Raw genomic sequence first — 16,144 nt, 5'->3', positions numbered from 1 at the left:
AGGAGACTCCAGTTTAACCCTTGGGTTGGAAAGATCCCCTGGCAGAGATAGGCTACCTACTCCAGTATTCTTGGGCTTCCCTGGTGGCTCAGATGGTAAAGAATCCGCCTGCCATGCAGGAGACCTGGGTTCAATCCCTGGGTTGGGAAGATCCCCTGGAGGAGGGCATGGCAACTCACTCCAGTATTCTTCCCTGGAGAATCCCCATGGACAGAGGAGCCTGGCGGGCTACAGTCCATGGAGTTGCAAAGAGTCAGACACGACTGTACAACTAAGCACACCACCACACATGCTAAAAACACAAAGGCCTAGACAGTCACGTGTGTTATTCCCATCATTTATTTGGACAAAACTAAAGAGTCTGGCATTTAAAACCCAAAATTTTTGTTGTTTTCATCATAAAAACACTCATCACTTTTTTTCATTAAAAGTTTTTTGAGGAGTTCTATTTTGAATATAAGAAATATAAAGTTATGTTAGCTTCACAAATAATTTATTTTTGATCAATACATGAAATTTTATACATTGTAAGTAGAAATACAGCAAATATTGTTTTTAAACAATATCAAATATAATTTTAATTTCACATATTAATAGATTTCCAAGTTCAATTTCAGAAATACATCTTAAAGTATAAGATATGATTTTTATAAAAGAGAAAAAAATTTCTTTTCAAAAAAATAGAATATTTTACCTGTATATAGTCAATGCTGTATGCATGGCACAAACAGTTCAAAATATAAAATGTTTACCTAAAACTATCCTTCAGAATGTTTTTAATTTATTTTTTTCTATAGCTTGAAAATATTTATGACTGTACATAAGTGTCATGGAGATGTAATGCCTCCAATGAAATAAAGATGTCATATTCAACTTTTGCTTGCCCTTCTAGCAGATAACAACCGTGAGTCATTTCTTGGAACTAGATTTTCAGGTAACAGGTAGGGACAGGCTGTGTCACTGGTACACTTCACAATCTTAGAAACATTTTATAATCATGATATATTACTCTGATAGCTCTTTCAACCTGTGTCAAGAAGATAATAAAAGTGCATTTTACACAGAGCACTAATACTTGGGACTGTGAGTTGAATAGCATCTTCTATCTCTTTACTCACCCACAGCTTGAGTAAAATACTCATCTGTCCTTTTAATCTATTACTTCCTCCAGAATCACAGCATACTATTAGTATCCATATTTTTCAGCTGTATCACAGAGTGAAAGGGTAATCATATGATCATTCTTTTACATCTTTGGTGGATAATTGTGCTCTATTAGAAGAACCATTATTTTGAAAACACCATTTGCAGATGAAATTCATTTTGCTACTATGCTAAGGAGGCAGTAACTGAAGGAAACAGGAAGGCTCTCTCTGGACTTGATGGAGGTCTAGTAACAACAACGAGCTAAATAAAGTGTGCCTCACTTGGAAAATGTCTACCTGTTAAAGGTGTGGGGGGACACTGCAAATTAGAAAAATTATCTCTATTTAGCTAAATATCTGTCACATTAGACTACTGGCTATAGCAGCTCCAAAAAGAGGTTAACTGATTACTTTTATCATTGAATTCTTAAAGAGTTTCACATGGTATAATTATATAACTGTGTTTCTGAAACATCACAGAAACCCAAAATGTACTCATTTGTAATCATCAGAATGTGTAGACCTGGTCAGAGCCAAGCTATGCTCAAGAACCCAATGTTCAAACATCCTTTGATTTTCTCCACAAAAAAAAAAAAAAAAATGGAGTGAGCTCTCAGTGGCCACTAAAAGGTGCTGTTTTGTGTAAAAGGAAAACAAGAATAAAATAAAAAAATAAAACAAGAATCAAAATTTTAAGAAGAATAAAACAATCATCCTCCACCATGAAAAAAAAGTTCTTTGAGAAAAAACAACAGAGTTCTGAAAATGTTTAGTGGTCCCCAGAAACATGGCACAGTTTAAAAAATGTCTGTGTCATTGTAGCTGCAGAAGGTAGCCCCGTCTTGTAGAATGTGAGACCTGAAAACCTGTCTTTTTAATGCACTGGGAATTTCACCAAAGGCACAAAAAGAGATATATTTTCAGGTAAGAGAACAAAATGACATAAAGAAACTGACCTTGTTATCAGTTTAGAGGAGAGGTGAGAGAGAACATTTCAAGGCAAAAATCGATTACTAAGAAAGCAACTATGCCCAGCTAAGACCCTTACTGATAAATGCTCATCTAATGTTAACAAGCAAGTTACAGTTGCAATTGTACATGATTGTCAGTACCTTACACTTCAAACTTCTAGAGAGATCATGGTAAGGACAACCACTTTGTAAATGTGAGGTTCCATAAATCACAGGGAATTTGCACCACGTGTCAGCATTCATCCATAGCCAAAAGGGAAAGAGAACCAGACAGCATCAATAATAAACAATGCCTCATCATTTCAAATCTAACATCTAGTGCCAAAAAATTTGTTTTGTTTAAACTGAAATATTTCTGTGAACCTCCTAAGTCATCCAATAACTTTCTTATCCCAAAAAATATCAGCTCTTTTATAGTATGTTCTTCTACAAGAAATGGTATTAAGAAGTAACAGGTACGTGGGAACCTCCAAAAAAAATTCACTAAACAAGTAGCGACAGATTACTACAGCCTGGGCTGGATCCTATTTCCAAATGATGGGCAAGGGCAGTAAGACAATCCACTTCCTATAAACAATTTTTGTTACATGTTAATGACAAAAAGTTTCTGTGAAGGTTTCAGATCAATGAGATAAAGAATATCAACCTCAAAGAATTAAATGTATGTGAAAAAGAGGGTGGAAGGCAGTAAAACTGAAGTTGCACCAGAAAACAAGTTATCTAAGCATTAACCCAGCATGAAAAGGGAACTAGTTCTGATTTCCTAGAATATATCTCACACAGGTTATTATTTCCGATTACTACGGCAGCATGCAGCATTTTCCATCTAACACTTTAGAAAAATGCTTGGTCACACCATGCTCTGCCTTATTAAATGATCTATGTTGAAACCATTCATTTCCATTTCCCTTACATCTGTAAAATGTCAAGTAACAGTGATAAGACAGTCATTTACTCTCAATTTTCTCAGTAATGTAAGGTTTTAGAGAGAGTGCATTAGAACTCCAAAATAATAGAACATATTTTTCTCAACTTTCCCTTCCTCCTGCATTTTCACTTGGAGGAAATCTATTCTGATAGCATTTCCTTAAAAGTTTAGGAGACTTAAAAGTTTTGCTCTTTAACCACCCCTAAAAATGTCCTCAAACACAGCTATTTTCTGAGTAAATATCTTTCAAAAGAAAAGTTCTACAAAGACTATAAAAAACTTTCTCTGGAATGCTTATAAAGGGTAACATAAGAGTAGGTATGAGTGGAAAATAAATAATGTTGTAAGAACTGCTAAAAAAAATTAAATATTAGTGTTTTCTAACCTATCTTCCTCTTTTTCACCTTCTTCTACACATGCAAACACATATACAACACAATAGATTTCAACAAGTTTAAGAATCAAGAAAGCAATTACAAAGAAGCAAAAAATAAAAGTTAATCAATCCTTGTTTTAATAAAGACAGAAAGTAGGCCATAGACTTTAATAGGCTGTAGGACTCTTCCTCCTCTTACTCAGCAGGTTTAAAAAAAAAAAATGTTACTAGACATCTAGGAGGCATAATTCACATTTCATGTTCTGAACCCATCCTGTTAAAACTAGTATAACAAAATGAAGACTCTATGAGGCAAACTATACTGCAATCCTAGTTTTTACTACATTAAGATCTTGCAAAAGAACTACAAAGCTATTGCAATCAACTTTTATGTGAAAAACAAAACACGGCTGTCAATGGGAAACAAAATTATCTATCTAGAAATACTCTCTAAAACTAACTTTTAAAAAGCTTTTGAATGAATATTAAAATTGGTTACATTTGAGGTAATTTATCTTAAGCATACTCCATATACAACTGCATTTAAAAAGTGCCCAAAAATCAAGACTATATTTCGGAAGAATGTATTCATACACATAAAACCAAGCCAGAGTCCATAACAGTGTCTGAAGGCAGATCTTACTTTTTTCTTAAGAAACAATGGTGCATTCTTCCAGAGTCGATCATTCACATCATAATCATTCTTGTTTGGCATCACCAATGACTCCCCAAACATCAAAGACAAATTCATCTGGGAACGCAAAGTCTCCAAGAGTTTCATCAAGTGCCACAGCAAATTCATCTGGATTACCTTTGTCCTTTCCAGCTTCAAACATTGTAGTAGCTATCAAAAATAATTTTCAAAAATTAATGATACATGAAACAGCATCAGAGGACTGAGAAAAAGGGCAACAGGAAAAGCATTTTCTAAAAGTTACACAGATACATATATACATACTTCTAGCACAAATTAAAATAACATGCTATCATCACATATCAAGTTAGCAAAGATGTTTTAAACCATCTATCTTCGGCACCCAGGTTTGCAGCTGCTACCCCGACCTCTCCTCTGTCTTGAAGTCCATCAGATAGGAACTTCTGGTGTTCCTGTGGGTGGAGCAACAATTCCTGAAAGAAAACCCTGTGGTTAACCCAGAGAGGAAACCCAGAGTACTCCCTTCCTCACTCCCCCATAGTAACTAGCTTTTTCTGTCCCCTCTGCCAGTCCCCCACCTGCAACTATGAAAAAAAGACAAAGAATAACATTTTGGAGAAATCAAGCTAGAGAGAAGCGGGGGGAATCTGTCTACTCATGGAACTGAGGTAGCTCTTTTTGAGTCCATTTCCAGGTTGGGTTAGAAAGTGAAGATGGTGCCCTTGTTCTGTTTTTCTAATGAGTTGCCTGGACATATTTTATGTCTGGGAAACCAGCATCTTCAGGAGTTAACATTCCCATGAGACCTGCACCACCTGGCGGGGATCCCATAAGACTCAGCTGGCTTTTTGTAATTCCTCTAAAGCATTAGCTACCAGAAGAGACAGTGTGGATGCAATTTGGGACTTGGGTGAAAAACAGCTGGGTAAAGGGAAATACCAAAGCCCAACCTCTTTTTTCCCCCAGGCTAATATTTATATAAGTATACATATATATATACACACATATATATGTATATGTGTGTGTGTGTATATATATATATATATATATATATGGTTGTGCTGGATCTTTATTGCTGCACACAGACTTTCTCTAGTTGTATTAGCAGGGGCTACTCTTCATTATGGTGAGCAGGCTTCTCATTGCAGTGGTTTCTCTTGTTATAGAGCACGGACTCTAGGCACACGGGTTTCAGTAATTGCAGCATGCAGGCTCAGCAGCTACAGCTCACGGCCTTAGTTGCTCCATGGCACGTGGAATCTTTCCAGATCAGAGATCACACTCATGTCCCCAGCGTTGGCAGGTAGATTGTTATCCACTATACCACCAGGGCAGTCCTCAGGTTAAGGTTAAACAAACCAAAGGTTATATGATTTCTATGAATGAGCCAAGAGGTTGGTCCTTCCAATTAAAATCCACTAGGTCTCTTAAGGACATTTAAGAACTGTTTTTCATCTCAAACATTTCAGTACTAACACGGGTAGGCTGGGAGAAGGAAAGAGATGTGGCCCATAGAGGAACACCATAATCAGAGCAGAAGTGGGATGTGGATGGGGTGACGTGGGGCAGGGGTCAAAGTCCTAATTAAGTAAGAAGGGCTTCCTCTTGGCTGGACAGCCTGGTATAGGGTGGAGTCCAGGTGTGGTAAGGGGAGCAATGGGGGAGGGGAGAGGAAGACAGCAGCCACACTGATGAGAGATTGGTTATATACATGGGCATGGAGCACATAAGCATATAAACACTGAATAATGGGAAAGAAGTTTTGTCACTGTCAGAGAAAGATTAACAGGAAAAAGGAGAAAACTAGAATGAACCCTGCTAAATTAGAATTGTAGAGATCAGTGAAATACGTATTTTTAGAAAGAGATGAAAAAATTAGAGGTAAAGACATGAACACACACATTCCCCAATCCACTGGGAGGGCCTGGGAGAAGCGGCATCCCAATAGCAATGAGCAGACAAAACACCCAGATCTTGATTGTTAAATATCATTCTCCACTAAAAAGAATCAGAGTTCTCAGAGAAATGGCTGATTCCAGGGCTGGAGTAGGCAAAGTACAATATGAACCAAGAATATCTCCTCCAGAAACTAATGTCTCCCCAAAAACGGTAGGAACATGTGAAAAGACACAGAAATCAGAACGGAAGAATTCCCATTGACCCAATGAGGGACAATCTGAGCATCAGAATTAGTGATGATCATAGATTATAATCCTATTGAACAAAACAGGAAACCAAGAATCCATAATGAAGTGACTGGTTGATTGACAAACAGATGGATGAAAGGTTGTTGGTTGATTCACAAGGAATAGGATATTTACATAGCTTCAAAATATATCCTCACCAAATACTTATTATGAAGAGGATAACTTTACAGTGGAGAAGCTTAGCAGATACCACCTAAAGAAGCCATCAACATCATAAACAGAACAAATCGAAGTCTTATGCCTCCAGGTAAAATACAATGAAAAGAACACATCACTACATTTGTGATATTTCTGCCAGAGGTGCAACCTGAATGCTATTATGAAAAAAGAATCCAAAACTGAGGCACATTCTACAAAATAACTGACTTGTACCCTCCAAAAGTATGAAGGTCATAAAAATTAAGGCTGGGAAACTGTTCCAAAGTGACACAAGGAAAAATAACACAGGATTTTGAATGTGCTCTTTTGCTGTAATGAATATTAAGGTACTTGGTGAAATAAGAACAGGATGTGATTAGATGTTAGTAATGTATCAATGTTAATTTCATGATTTGGATAGTTAGTTATTTTAGGGTTAGATAGGAGAATACCTTTGTTTATAGGAAATACACACTAAAGTATTTGGGGGCAATAGTATGTTGTTCATTTATTCTCAAATGGTTCAAGAGAAAAAAAATTTGTACTGTATAACATTTCTATAAGTTTTGAGATTACCTCAAAAAATATTTTAAGCAATAAAAAGTGAGGGAACATTGAATCTCTTCCCTTCATCATCCCCCCGTCTCTCACCTTGCCTCAAGGCTTCAACCATGACCCCAAAGCTTCTCCATTTACCATTAATCTAGAAATACATACTTCAAAGGGGAAGGAGGTTCAGCTGCAGGCAGATCTGTTCCAACCCAAGGGCCCTGCCAAGTTTCTTAAAACTTTTATGTATTTTTAATGTGCGCCAAGGCTGGCCAGGATATAGTGAAGCAAACACTCAAATATACTGGTGTGGACCTTGGTATTAATAAATTTGGCTTTTGAAAAACATTTTGACAAGTATCTACCTTTTAAAATGTTCACATCCTTTGATCTATTATTACTATTTCCACTTCTGAGAATCTGTATGTTTTCTTCCAGTTTTATTAAGATAAAATTGACATACATTCCTGTACAGGTTTAAGGTACCAGCATAAAAATTTCACTTATATACATTATGAGATGATTACCACAATAAGTTTAGTGAACATCCATCATCTCACATAGATACCAAAAAGTGTTTTTTCCCTTGTAATGAGAACTCTTAGGGTTTACCCTCTTAGCTTTCATAAACATCTTAGGGCAGCCAGCACGTGTGCATTCCTAGTACTTATCTATCTTACAACTCAAAGCTTGTATCTTTTAACTACCCTAAGCCAATTCTCCCTCCTCTTACCCTCCACCTCTGGTGGCCACAAATCTGATCTTTTTCCACGAGCTTAGTTTTTGGTATTTGGTTTGTTTTCAGATTCCACACAGAAGTGAGGTCAGACAGTGTTTTTCTTTCTCTGACTTATTTCACCTAGCATGTCTTCAAGTCTCATCCACGTTGTCACAAATGGCAGGATTTCCTTTCTATGGCTGAATAATGTTCCATTGTATATAAACCTCAACTTCTTCATTCACCTGCCCATAGGTACTTAGGTCATTTCCTAAGTCTATTTTCTAAGACTGTTGTGAATACTGCTGCTACAAACACAGGGTACAGATATCTCTTCAACACAGTATCTTCATTTTCTTCACATAAGAGAATCTATACTTTTTTTAAAAAATCTTAAAAATAGAAAAAGAATTTAGCATTCATATTTTGCTTTTAAAAAAAACCTAAGATACAGAATCATTTTTTTATTTAATAAGACACAGGATCATGAAGTCACCTTTAGCATGATGAAATAAATTACATGAACTATTTTGAAGTAATTTTAAACAATGTTTATAACTTTGCAATAATGTGAGGAAATATTTTTGTTTTAATATTTACTGAAAAAGAAGTACAAAAATTTTATATTATAATCACACTGAATTTTTACAAAAATTTCTACATAGCATGGATAAAAAGAGAAGTGTACATTAAAACAATTGTAATAAAAATATTGTTAGAATCTAGGCAATTGCTATGAAGTACTATTTTTTTTTCTTTTTCTTTTTTTTTTTTATTTTTATTTATTTTTTATTTATTTTTTTTTTTAAATTTTAAAATCTTAAATTCTTACATGCGTTCCCAAACATGAACCCTCCTCCCACCTCCCTCCCCACAACATCTCTCTGGGTCATCCCCATGCACCAAAGTCTTTTACCCATACTGTATGTTTGAAAATCACCATTATAAAATATTAGGGAGACACACACACAATGGAAGAAAATTTAAAATGCAGTAGATAAATCCAAATTGGAGAGAAAGTTTTTGACTTTTTTTTTTTTTTTAGCTATGGCCTCTTCGATGCAGTAAAACTATATGCATTCATGGGTACCAGCTGTATTTTAGAAATTATTTCCTATCCCACTGAGAAACACTCTAATGTCTACAAGGAATGCTGCTCTCAACAGTATCACAGTCAAGAAAGGAGGAAAGCAGCCCTCAGAGTGCATTTCCACACAGTGAGGACCAAGTGCTCAGGAAACAGACTCTCGATACTCCCTGTCCACCTGGCTGTGTCCCTTCACTCCTTAGGCAGTCTTGCCTTGGGTCTTAACCACAACACTAGCTTCACCCTGGCTGGCTGCAGAGAAGTCCCAAAGCTTTGCTTCATCTCTGACTTCTCTCACAAGTTTACAATATTCCTTTCTGAATAAGAAGTGCACAAGTCTTCTAGCTTGTGCTCTATTAGCATCTCAACCAGCATGTCAAGAAACCAAATGACTTCTCTCTGAATGAACTGCTCCTCCTTCTGTTGCTACTAGCGTCGTTAACAGTGCGATCATTCTCCCGGTTACCTTTCTCCTCTTGCCTGGGTACCAAACACTGCCTCCCCTTGATTCTATTTCGGCAACCTCTCTAATCTTCACTCCATTCTCACTGCCACCATACTATTTCCTTTATATACGTATACATATATGTACATATACATATCATATATATGCGTGTATATAATATATATGTATATATAATAAATACCCACACACACACACATTGAAGGCTTGTTTTATTCCAGCCTGTGGGCTAAAGATTTAGCAAATAAAAATCTTCTTTTACCCTTGTGACAGTCCTAAAAGGTAGATGTTACCATCGCTTCCAGCACAGTTTTCTGTTGCTGCTCAGTAAACCACCCCCAACCTTTGTGGCTCACGGTTCTGTGGCTCACGGTTCTGCGGTTGACTGTGCTCAGCTGGGCGGTTCTCCCTTCGGGTCTCTCCTGTTGTTGCAGTCAACACCAGGAGCTGGAGTTATATGAAGCCTCATCTGGCTTCTTCACTGACATGTCTGCATCTCAACTGGAATGACTGGAACAGCTGGGGACTGGTGAGCATCTCTCTACCCTGCCTTTTGTTGAGGTTATACCATGCTATTTCTTTAATCTCTGGGTCTAGTCACAAACCATCTCTCAGAGGCATTAGATTTCTCTTCCTAAAGGACAGCTCTAATCCTTTTAGGTAAATAAGACGAGAGGACCGGGAAGCTCCTCTCCACCTCTGGACTGTGTCATTCACATATATGAAAATATTCCTTTGGTCACAGGTACAATCTTAAAAACTCTACACCCTAGTCTGGCACTCTGATCCGAAGTACCCCCACCTCCCAAATGGCTTACTCCTTTGCACTAATGCTGTACCTTAGAAATCTGACAACTCAAAAAAACCATCTTTCCTCTCCTTCCTACCTTTGCCCAGGACAGCCTCCTTCTAATCCCAGGTCCACCATTAAACTCCTTTGTCTCCCTCAAGGCTCCTTCCTCCATGAAATTCTGGGTCCCCAACTGGTGGAAGTGATATCTGCGTCCCCTAAAGCCTTCTGCCTTCAAAGTGCTATCATACTTGAATATGTAAACATATTGCCTGAGATCTTGGCAAAACACAGATACTGCTTCAGTAGTTCTGCAGTAAGGTCTGAGATTCTGCATTTCCGATGACCCCCAGGTAATGCCAGTCCGTAGACCACACTTTGAGGAATAAGATCTTATAGAGCATATTTAACTTTGCTCTACATTGTCATTATTTTTGTCTACATATCACCCCTATTAAAAAAAGATAAACTCCCAATAGATCTTGAATACTTTAGTCAGTCTTTTATGCCCAGGGGAACTAGTTTGGAATCTTATATACAGTATGTGCTGGTAGATGGGTAGGTACAGAAAGAATCCTTGTAATTACATTTAAAGAATTTTTGCACCTGCACAGTTAGCATGCACTCAAGAAAGTGAGGCCCAGAGCTCTGATCCTGTAGCCAGGATGTGAAAAAGCAGCCAAAAATTAAAATATTGCAAAAGTAGGGTTCAAGTTCAGAATTCTGTTTAGGCTACAATGCTAAATATTTCTCATAGGGCCTACAGACAGCCTTTATTGACAGTTAGCTGAAGATCATACTGACATATGGGAGATATATAATCTCTTTAAGGAAGAAATAAGATGTACACAAATAAAAGATATAAGGGGAAGGGGACATTCATTTACTTATGGCTGATTCATGCTGACATTTGGCAGAAACAAACACAATATTGTAAAACAATTATCCTCCAATTAAAAATAAATACATTTCAATAAAGCAAAAAATAAATGATTTAAGGAAATCTATAGACCATTCAGAAGCAGAAAATAATGGTGCATATGATTGATGCTCTTAAATGCTGGAGGAAACAATGACCAGGATCAGATGTTCACTGATGGACACTGAATCAATCAGTCTCTCCTTCTTTCTCTCTCTCTCTCTCTCTCTCACACATACACACACACACAAGCTAAAAGAAACAACTTGCTACATGGTTCTGGTACCTCAAGAAGTTCAGCAGCACTGTCTAGTGCACTGAGCTCAGGAACCTGGACCTGATCTACCCTGACTTGCAACCTCTGATTTGTGTTCCTTAGTCACAAAATGAAAAAAAAGAAAAAAGAAAAAGACGGTTTAAAATGCCCAAACAACAACCTTAAAGTCCAAACTGTACAATCTCACTATGTTGGCACAGCAGAAAGAAAAACTCCCATCCTAAATACAGCCCCAGAGTTGGCCAGACCCACTACATGTTTCTACCTTTACTACCACTACCATTATTACTAGTAATAGTTTTTAGTAATCATTGCTAAGAATGATAATAGCTATACCTATTATTCATGATGCAACAGAAACTTTATACATATTTAATGTAATGCCTTGGCAACCCAATAAGGTGGTTTTTTATCATACCCTTTTACAAAGACAAATAAATTATGGCTCAAAGTTTAATAATTTGCCCAATGGCTAAAGCTTCAAAAACGATATCAGGACTCTTACTCCCAGTGGATTCACTATTTTTGTGCCTCTTAACAGACATTCAGTCAGTAAACATTTACCAAGTATTTACTCTGGGAGAAGTACTGGGGTAGGAGCTGGGATTAAAAACTGAGCAAGTTATCTGCCTTCCATGAACCCCTGGTCTTGTAGAAGCAAGAAAAGTATCAATTAGGCAGCTTCATGGTTATGTTGGAAATATTGTATGTAATATAATGCTCCATAGATCTTTGCAAAACCTGTATTTTGCTATATATTTTCAAAGAAATTAAGAACAGAGCATGCTCTAAACAAATTATGAATTGTTTGTTAATGTTCATAAATTTGCTATATCTATAAATTATAAACACAGATTTTAAATATGTTTTACAGGAGAAATAAGCTATTATTATAAAAGATTGAATCTCTGATTTAAGAGAAAAGCAAAAGAAACTTTTTAAAAAGGAAGTACTTTTTAGAAAGTTTTATTACTTTAACATAGTGACAGCTACTAAAATGCTTTTAATCTATTAACTATATTATATCTGCAATATGCCACAATAATATTTAGCACCTGAATATAACCTGGCCAAAAAAAAAAAAAAACCACTAAAATGCAGAATTTGTTATACCACATAAAGCAGTTAAGTGCTGACCTCTAGTGGCCTTACAGAGAATATCTTTATATTAATATCGCTACTGAATAATCTTTGCGTGCTAAGTCGCTTCAGTCGTATTCGACTCTTTCAGACCCTATGGACTTTAACCCGCCAGGCTCTTCTGTTCATGGGATTCTCCAGGCAAGTATACTGGAGTGGGTTGCCATGCCCTCCTTCAGAGGATCTTCCCAACCCAGGGATAGAACTCACGTCTCTTACATCTCCTACATTGGTAAGCAGGTTCTTTACTGCTAGCACCTGGGAAGCTGGGAAGTCTTGAGGAAAGTGAGGCAGTGAGCTATGGAAATATCAGGAGATGCATGTAACTATGAGCCATGTAAATATCTGGAGATCTCTGGGACAAAAGTGGTCCAGGAGCAAGTTCAAAGGCCCCACGAAGGATGCTAGCTAACATGTTCTGGTGGTGGTTTAGTCACTAAGTCATGTGCGACTCTTGCAACCCCATGGAGTGTAGCCTGCCAGGCTCCTCTGTCCATGGAATTGTCCAGGCAAGAATACTGGAGTGGGTTGCCAGTCCCTTCTCCAGGGGACCTTCCTGACCCAGGGATCAAACCCAGGTCTCCCACTTTGTAGGCAGATACTTTACCAGCTGAGCCACCTGGAAATCAAACCTGAGTCTCCTGCAGGCAGATTCTTTACCAACTGACCTATGAGGAACACCCCCAATAACCTTTACATCATTATTAATTACAAACCTATTTTGGTGATATAGGTCAATTTATATTTTCCATTTTTAAATACTTACATATAACTTTTAGATATAATACCACTGCAGGTGAAAAATCTTGGAATCAAAGTGCCAAAACTAAATCTCAGTCCTTAACTTGTTAGCTGATTTTGGACAAGTTACCAAATGTGTCTGAATCTGTCCTCAAATCTAGAAAATGGCACATAGCAGGATTTAAATAAAGGTAAGTGACCACTATTGTTAATTTTAACCATTAAATTTATAACTGTGCCTCTATGTAAGGTCTCCAACACTTAGTTTCCCTAAGAGTTTCCATAAATATCGACCCATTTCAAGCAACGTACATATGTGTCAAACATCAAAAAACAGAGCCAGCATAGAATGTTTAAGGAAAATCTATTTCCAAAATTTCTTTGGCTTTATCTGAAGAAGGATGACTTTCTATAGTGTTCATTGCTTTGAATTCACTGAAAAAACATAAAAGAATTCTAGGAAGAAATGTCATTATCTCTAAATAATATTATCATACACTTCTAAAAGAGCTTTAAAGATTTTACAGAGTTTCCCAGGTGGTGCTAGTGGTAAAGAACCCGCCTGTCAATGCAGGAGACATAAGAGACATGGGTTCGATACCTGGGTGGGGAAGATCTCCAGCATGGCAACCCACTCCAGTATTCTTGCTTGGAGAATCCCATGGACAAAGGAGCCTGACGGATTACAGTCCATAGGGTCACAAAGAGGCAGACATGACTGAACTGACGTAGCACATAAAAGATTTTACTGGAGAAAATTACTGAGAAACTATCATTCAGATTTCCTTCTGACACATTTCTAGGTCTCTTTATAAATTAGAAATCCTAAAATTCTGAATTGCTGGAATGATCTCCAAACTCCTAAACTGGTATCATCAGAACCTACTATAGTTCCATATACAATTTACACAACTGCCTTAAATAGTCATGAAGAAATTTGCATGACAATTTTCCTTTAAGTTAGGTCAATCCCATATAAGGTCTTAGAGGACTCACAATCTTCCAGAAACCATTTTCTCCAATGGATAACATTCCGAGGCAAGCCACATCAGCTGACACTGGGATGGTTGTAAAATAGATCACAACTTTACAACCAAATGAAGTACTATTCCCTTCCGAGTAGTAGAACACAGTGCTAGTTGCTCAGTCATGTCTGACTCTTTATGACCCTGCCAAGATGTAGACTGCCAGGCTCCTCTGTCTGTGGAATTCTCCAGGCAAGAATACTGGAGTGGGCAACCATTCCCTTCTCCAGGGGACATTCCCCACCCCAGGGATCGAACCAGAGTCTTCTGGATTGCAAGTATTCTTTACTGACTGCATTCTTTACCAGCTGAGCCACCAGAGGAGCCCTTTGTAAACTCATTCAAATTATTTGTTATTTCCTAATGGAAAATACATACTAGTGCTTTTCTGAGGATAGTGTTTCAAGTTTTAGTCATTTTATTGCCATATTACTTCGTAAAATTTTTAACAAAAGCATATTAACAACTCCAAAATAACATGATATCAATTTGCATTAAGACTCAACATTTCTGAAAGCTAAGAAATACTTGGAATACAAACAAGTATATTCATTTGTCTGTTGAATCGGTGTCACATTTGTGATTCATATTTCATGCTAATCAGATATGAATAATGAGAGAAATTCCTAATTTAACAATGGCTGACATTCTCCAAATAATTACTTTCCTTAAACTTTACCTCCCTAGGTGACTGATCACATTGCTAATCATGTATAATGATAATGACTTTTTGTGTCATTGGAGAATTTGCTACAGATGATTAATTAACTTTATAAAGTGATTACTAGTTAATTTACAAGGAATTTGTGAGAGATGTTTAGTGCCCTGAATTTGTCAAAGTGAAAGAAAATTGATCCTTAAAGTAAGGATCTTACTTTAATTAAGGTTCTTTCTTAATTCATCTATAATTATTGTACCATTGCACAATACTCTTCCCTGTACACTTGTATATTTTAATAACAAAAGATTTATTGTTAAATATAATTTATTTAGCTATGCCAGTACTCTTGCCTGGAAAATCCCATGGACGGAGGAGCCTGGTAGGCTGCAGTCCATGGGGTCGCTAAGAGTCGGACACGACTGAGCAACTTCACTTTCACTTTTCACTTTCACACATTGGAGAAGGAAATGGCAACCCACTCCAGTGTTCTTGCCTGGAGAATCCCAGGAACGGGGGAGCCTGGTGGGCTGCTGTCTCTGGGGTGGCACAGAGTCGGACATGACTGAAGCGACATAGCAGCAGCAATATACACTTAAGTAGCAATAGGACCTATGCCCAAAATCAAGTTCTAATGCTGAGCACTGCTTTAAGTTCTCATTTTTGAAGAGTGTGGTTCTCCTAAAGCTTATCAAGACCCAGCAACTGATACCCTAATGCCTGAATCTTACAATATTTATACAGTATACAATATGAAAACCTCTTAGTTGAATAGAGATATATTGTTTTTCTAACATATACTACCTGAGTTTAAGTGGGCTCAGTTGGAAAAGAATTGGCCTGCAATGCAGAGACCCCTATTCGATTCCTGGGTCAAGAAGATCTGCTGGAGAAGGGATAGGCTACCCACTCCAGTATTCTTGGGCTTCCCTTGTGGCTCAGCTGGTAAAGAATCTGCCTGCAATGAGGGAGACCTGGGTTCAATCCCTGGGTTGGGAAGATCCCCTGGAGAAAGGAAAGGCTACCCACTCCCGCATTCTTGCCTGGAGAATTCCATGGACTGATAGTCTCTGGGGTAGTAAAGCAGAGTTGGACGCAACTGAGCAACTTTCACTTCACCTAAGTTTAAGAACATGGACATCTCTAAATCCCCTTTACTCTCATTGGCAACTTCATTTTATAACTGTTACAGGCCCACATCATTTATGCAAATCTCTATATTTTTCCAAATGCAAACAGGTTGGGAGAAATGTTTTTAAAGCACTTTCTTTCTATAAGGTCATCTCAGCTCTAACTTTGGGTCCGTGTATAGCAGGGAGGTATTATATGCAAATTTTATATTTCTCTTTAAGGAACT

General features: G+C 37.4%; 1 protein-coding gene across 1 annotated transcript in view; it reads right to left on the bottom strand.

Moving 5' to 3' along the window:
* Nucleotides 322-16,144, bottom strand: part of GIPC2 (GIPC PDZ domain containing family member 2) — a 99,583-nt gene continuing 83,760 nt past the window's right edge. Inside the window, exon 6 of the mRNA XM_005678198.3 lies at nt 322-4,264. Within this exon, the coding sequence (XP_005678255.2) occupies nt 4,119-4,264 (146 nt within the window). The 3' untranslated portion in view covers nt 322-4,118. The remainder of the gene's footprint in view (nt 4,265-16,144) is intronic.

Source organism: Capra hircus, chromosome 3, assembly GCF_001704415.2.
Source record: "Capra hircus breed San Clemente chromosome 3, ASM170441v1, whole genome shotgun sequence".
NCBI classification, from domain to species: domain Eukaryota; kingdom Metazoa; phylum Chordata; class Mammalia; order Artiodactyla; family Bovidae; genus Capra; species Capra hircus.
The sequence above is the reverse complement of the archived record's forward strand: the minus strand, read 5'-3'. Positions and strand labels throughout refer to the sequence as shown.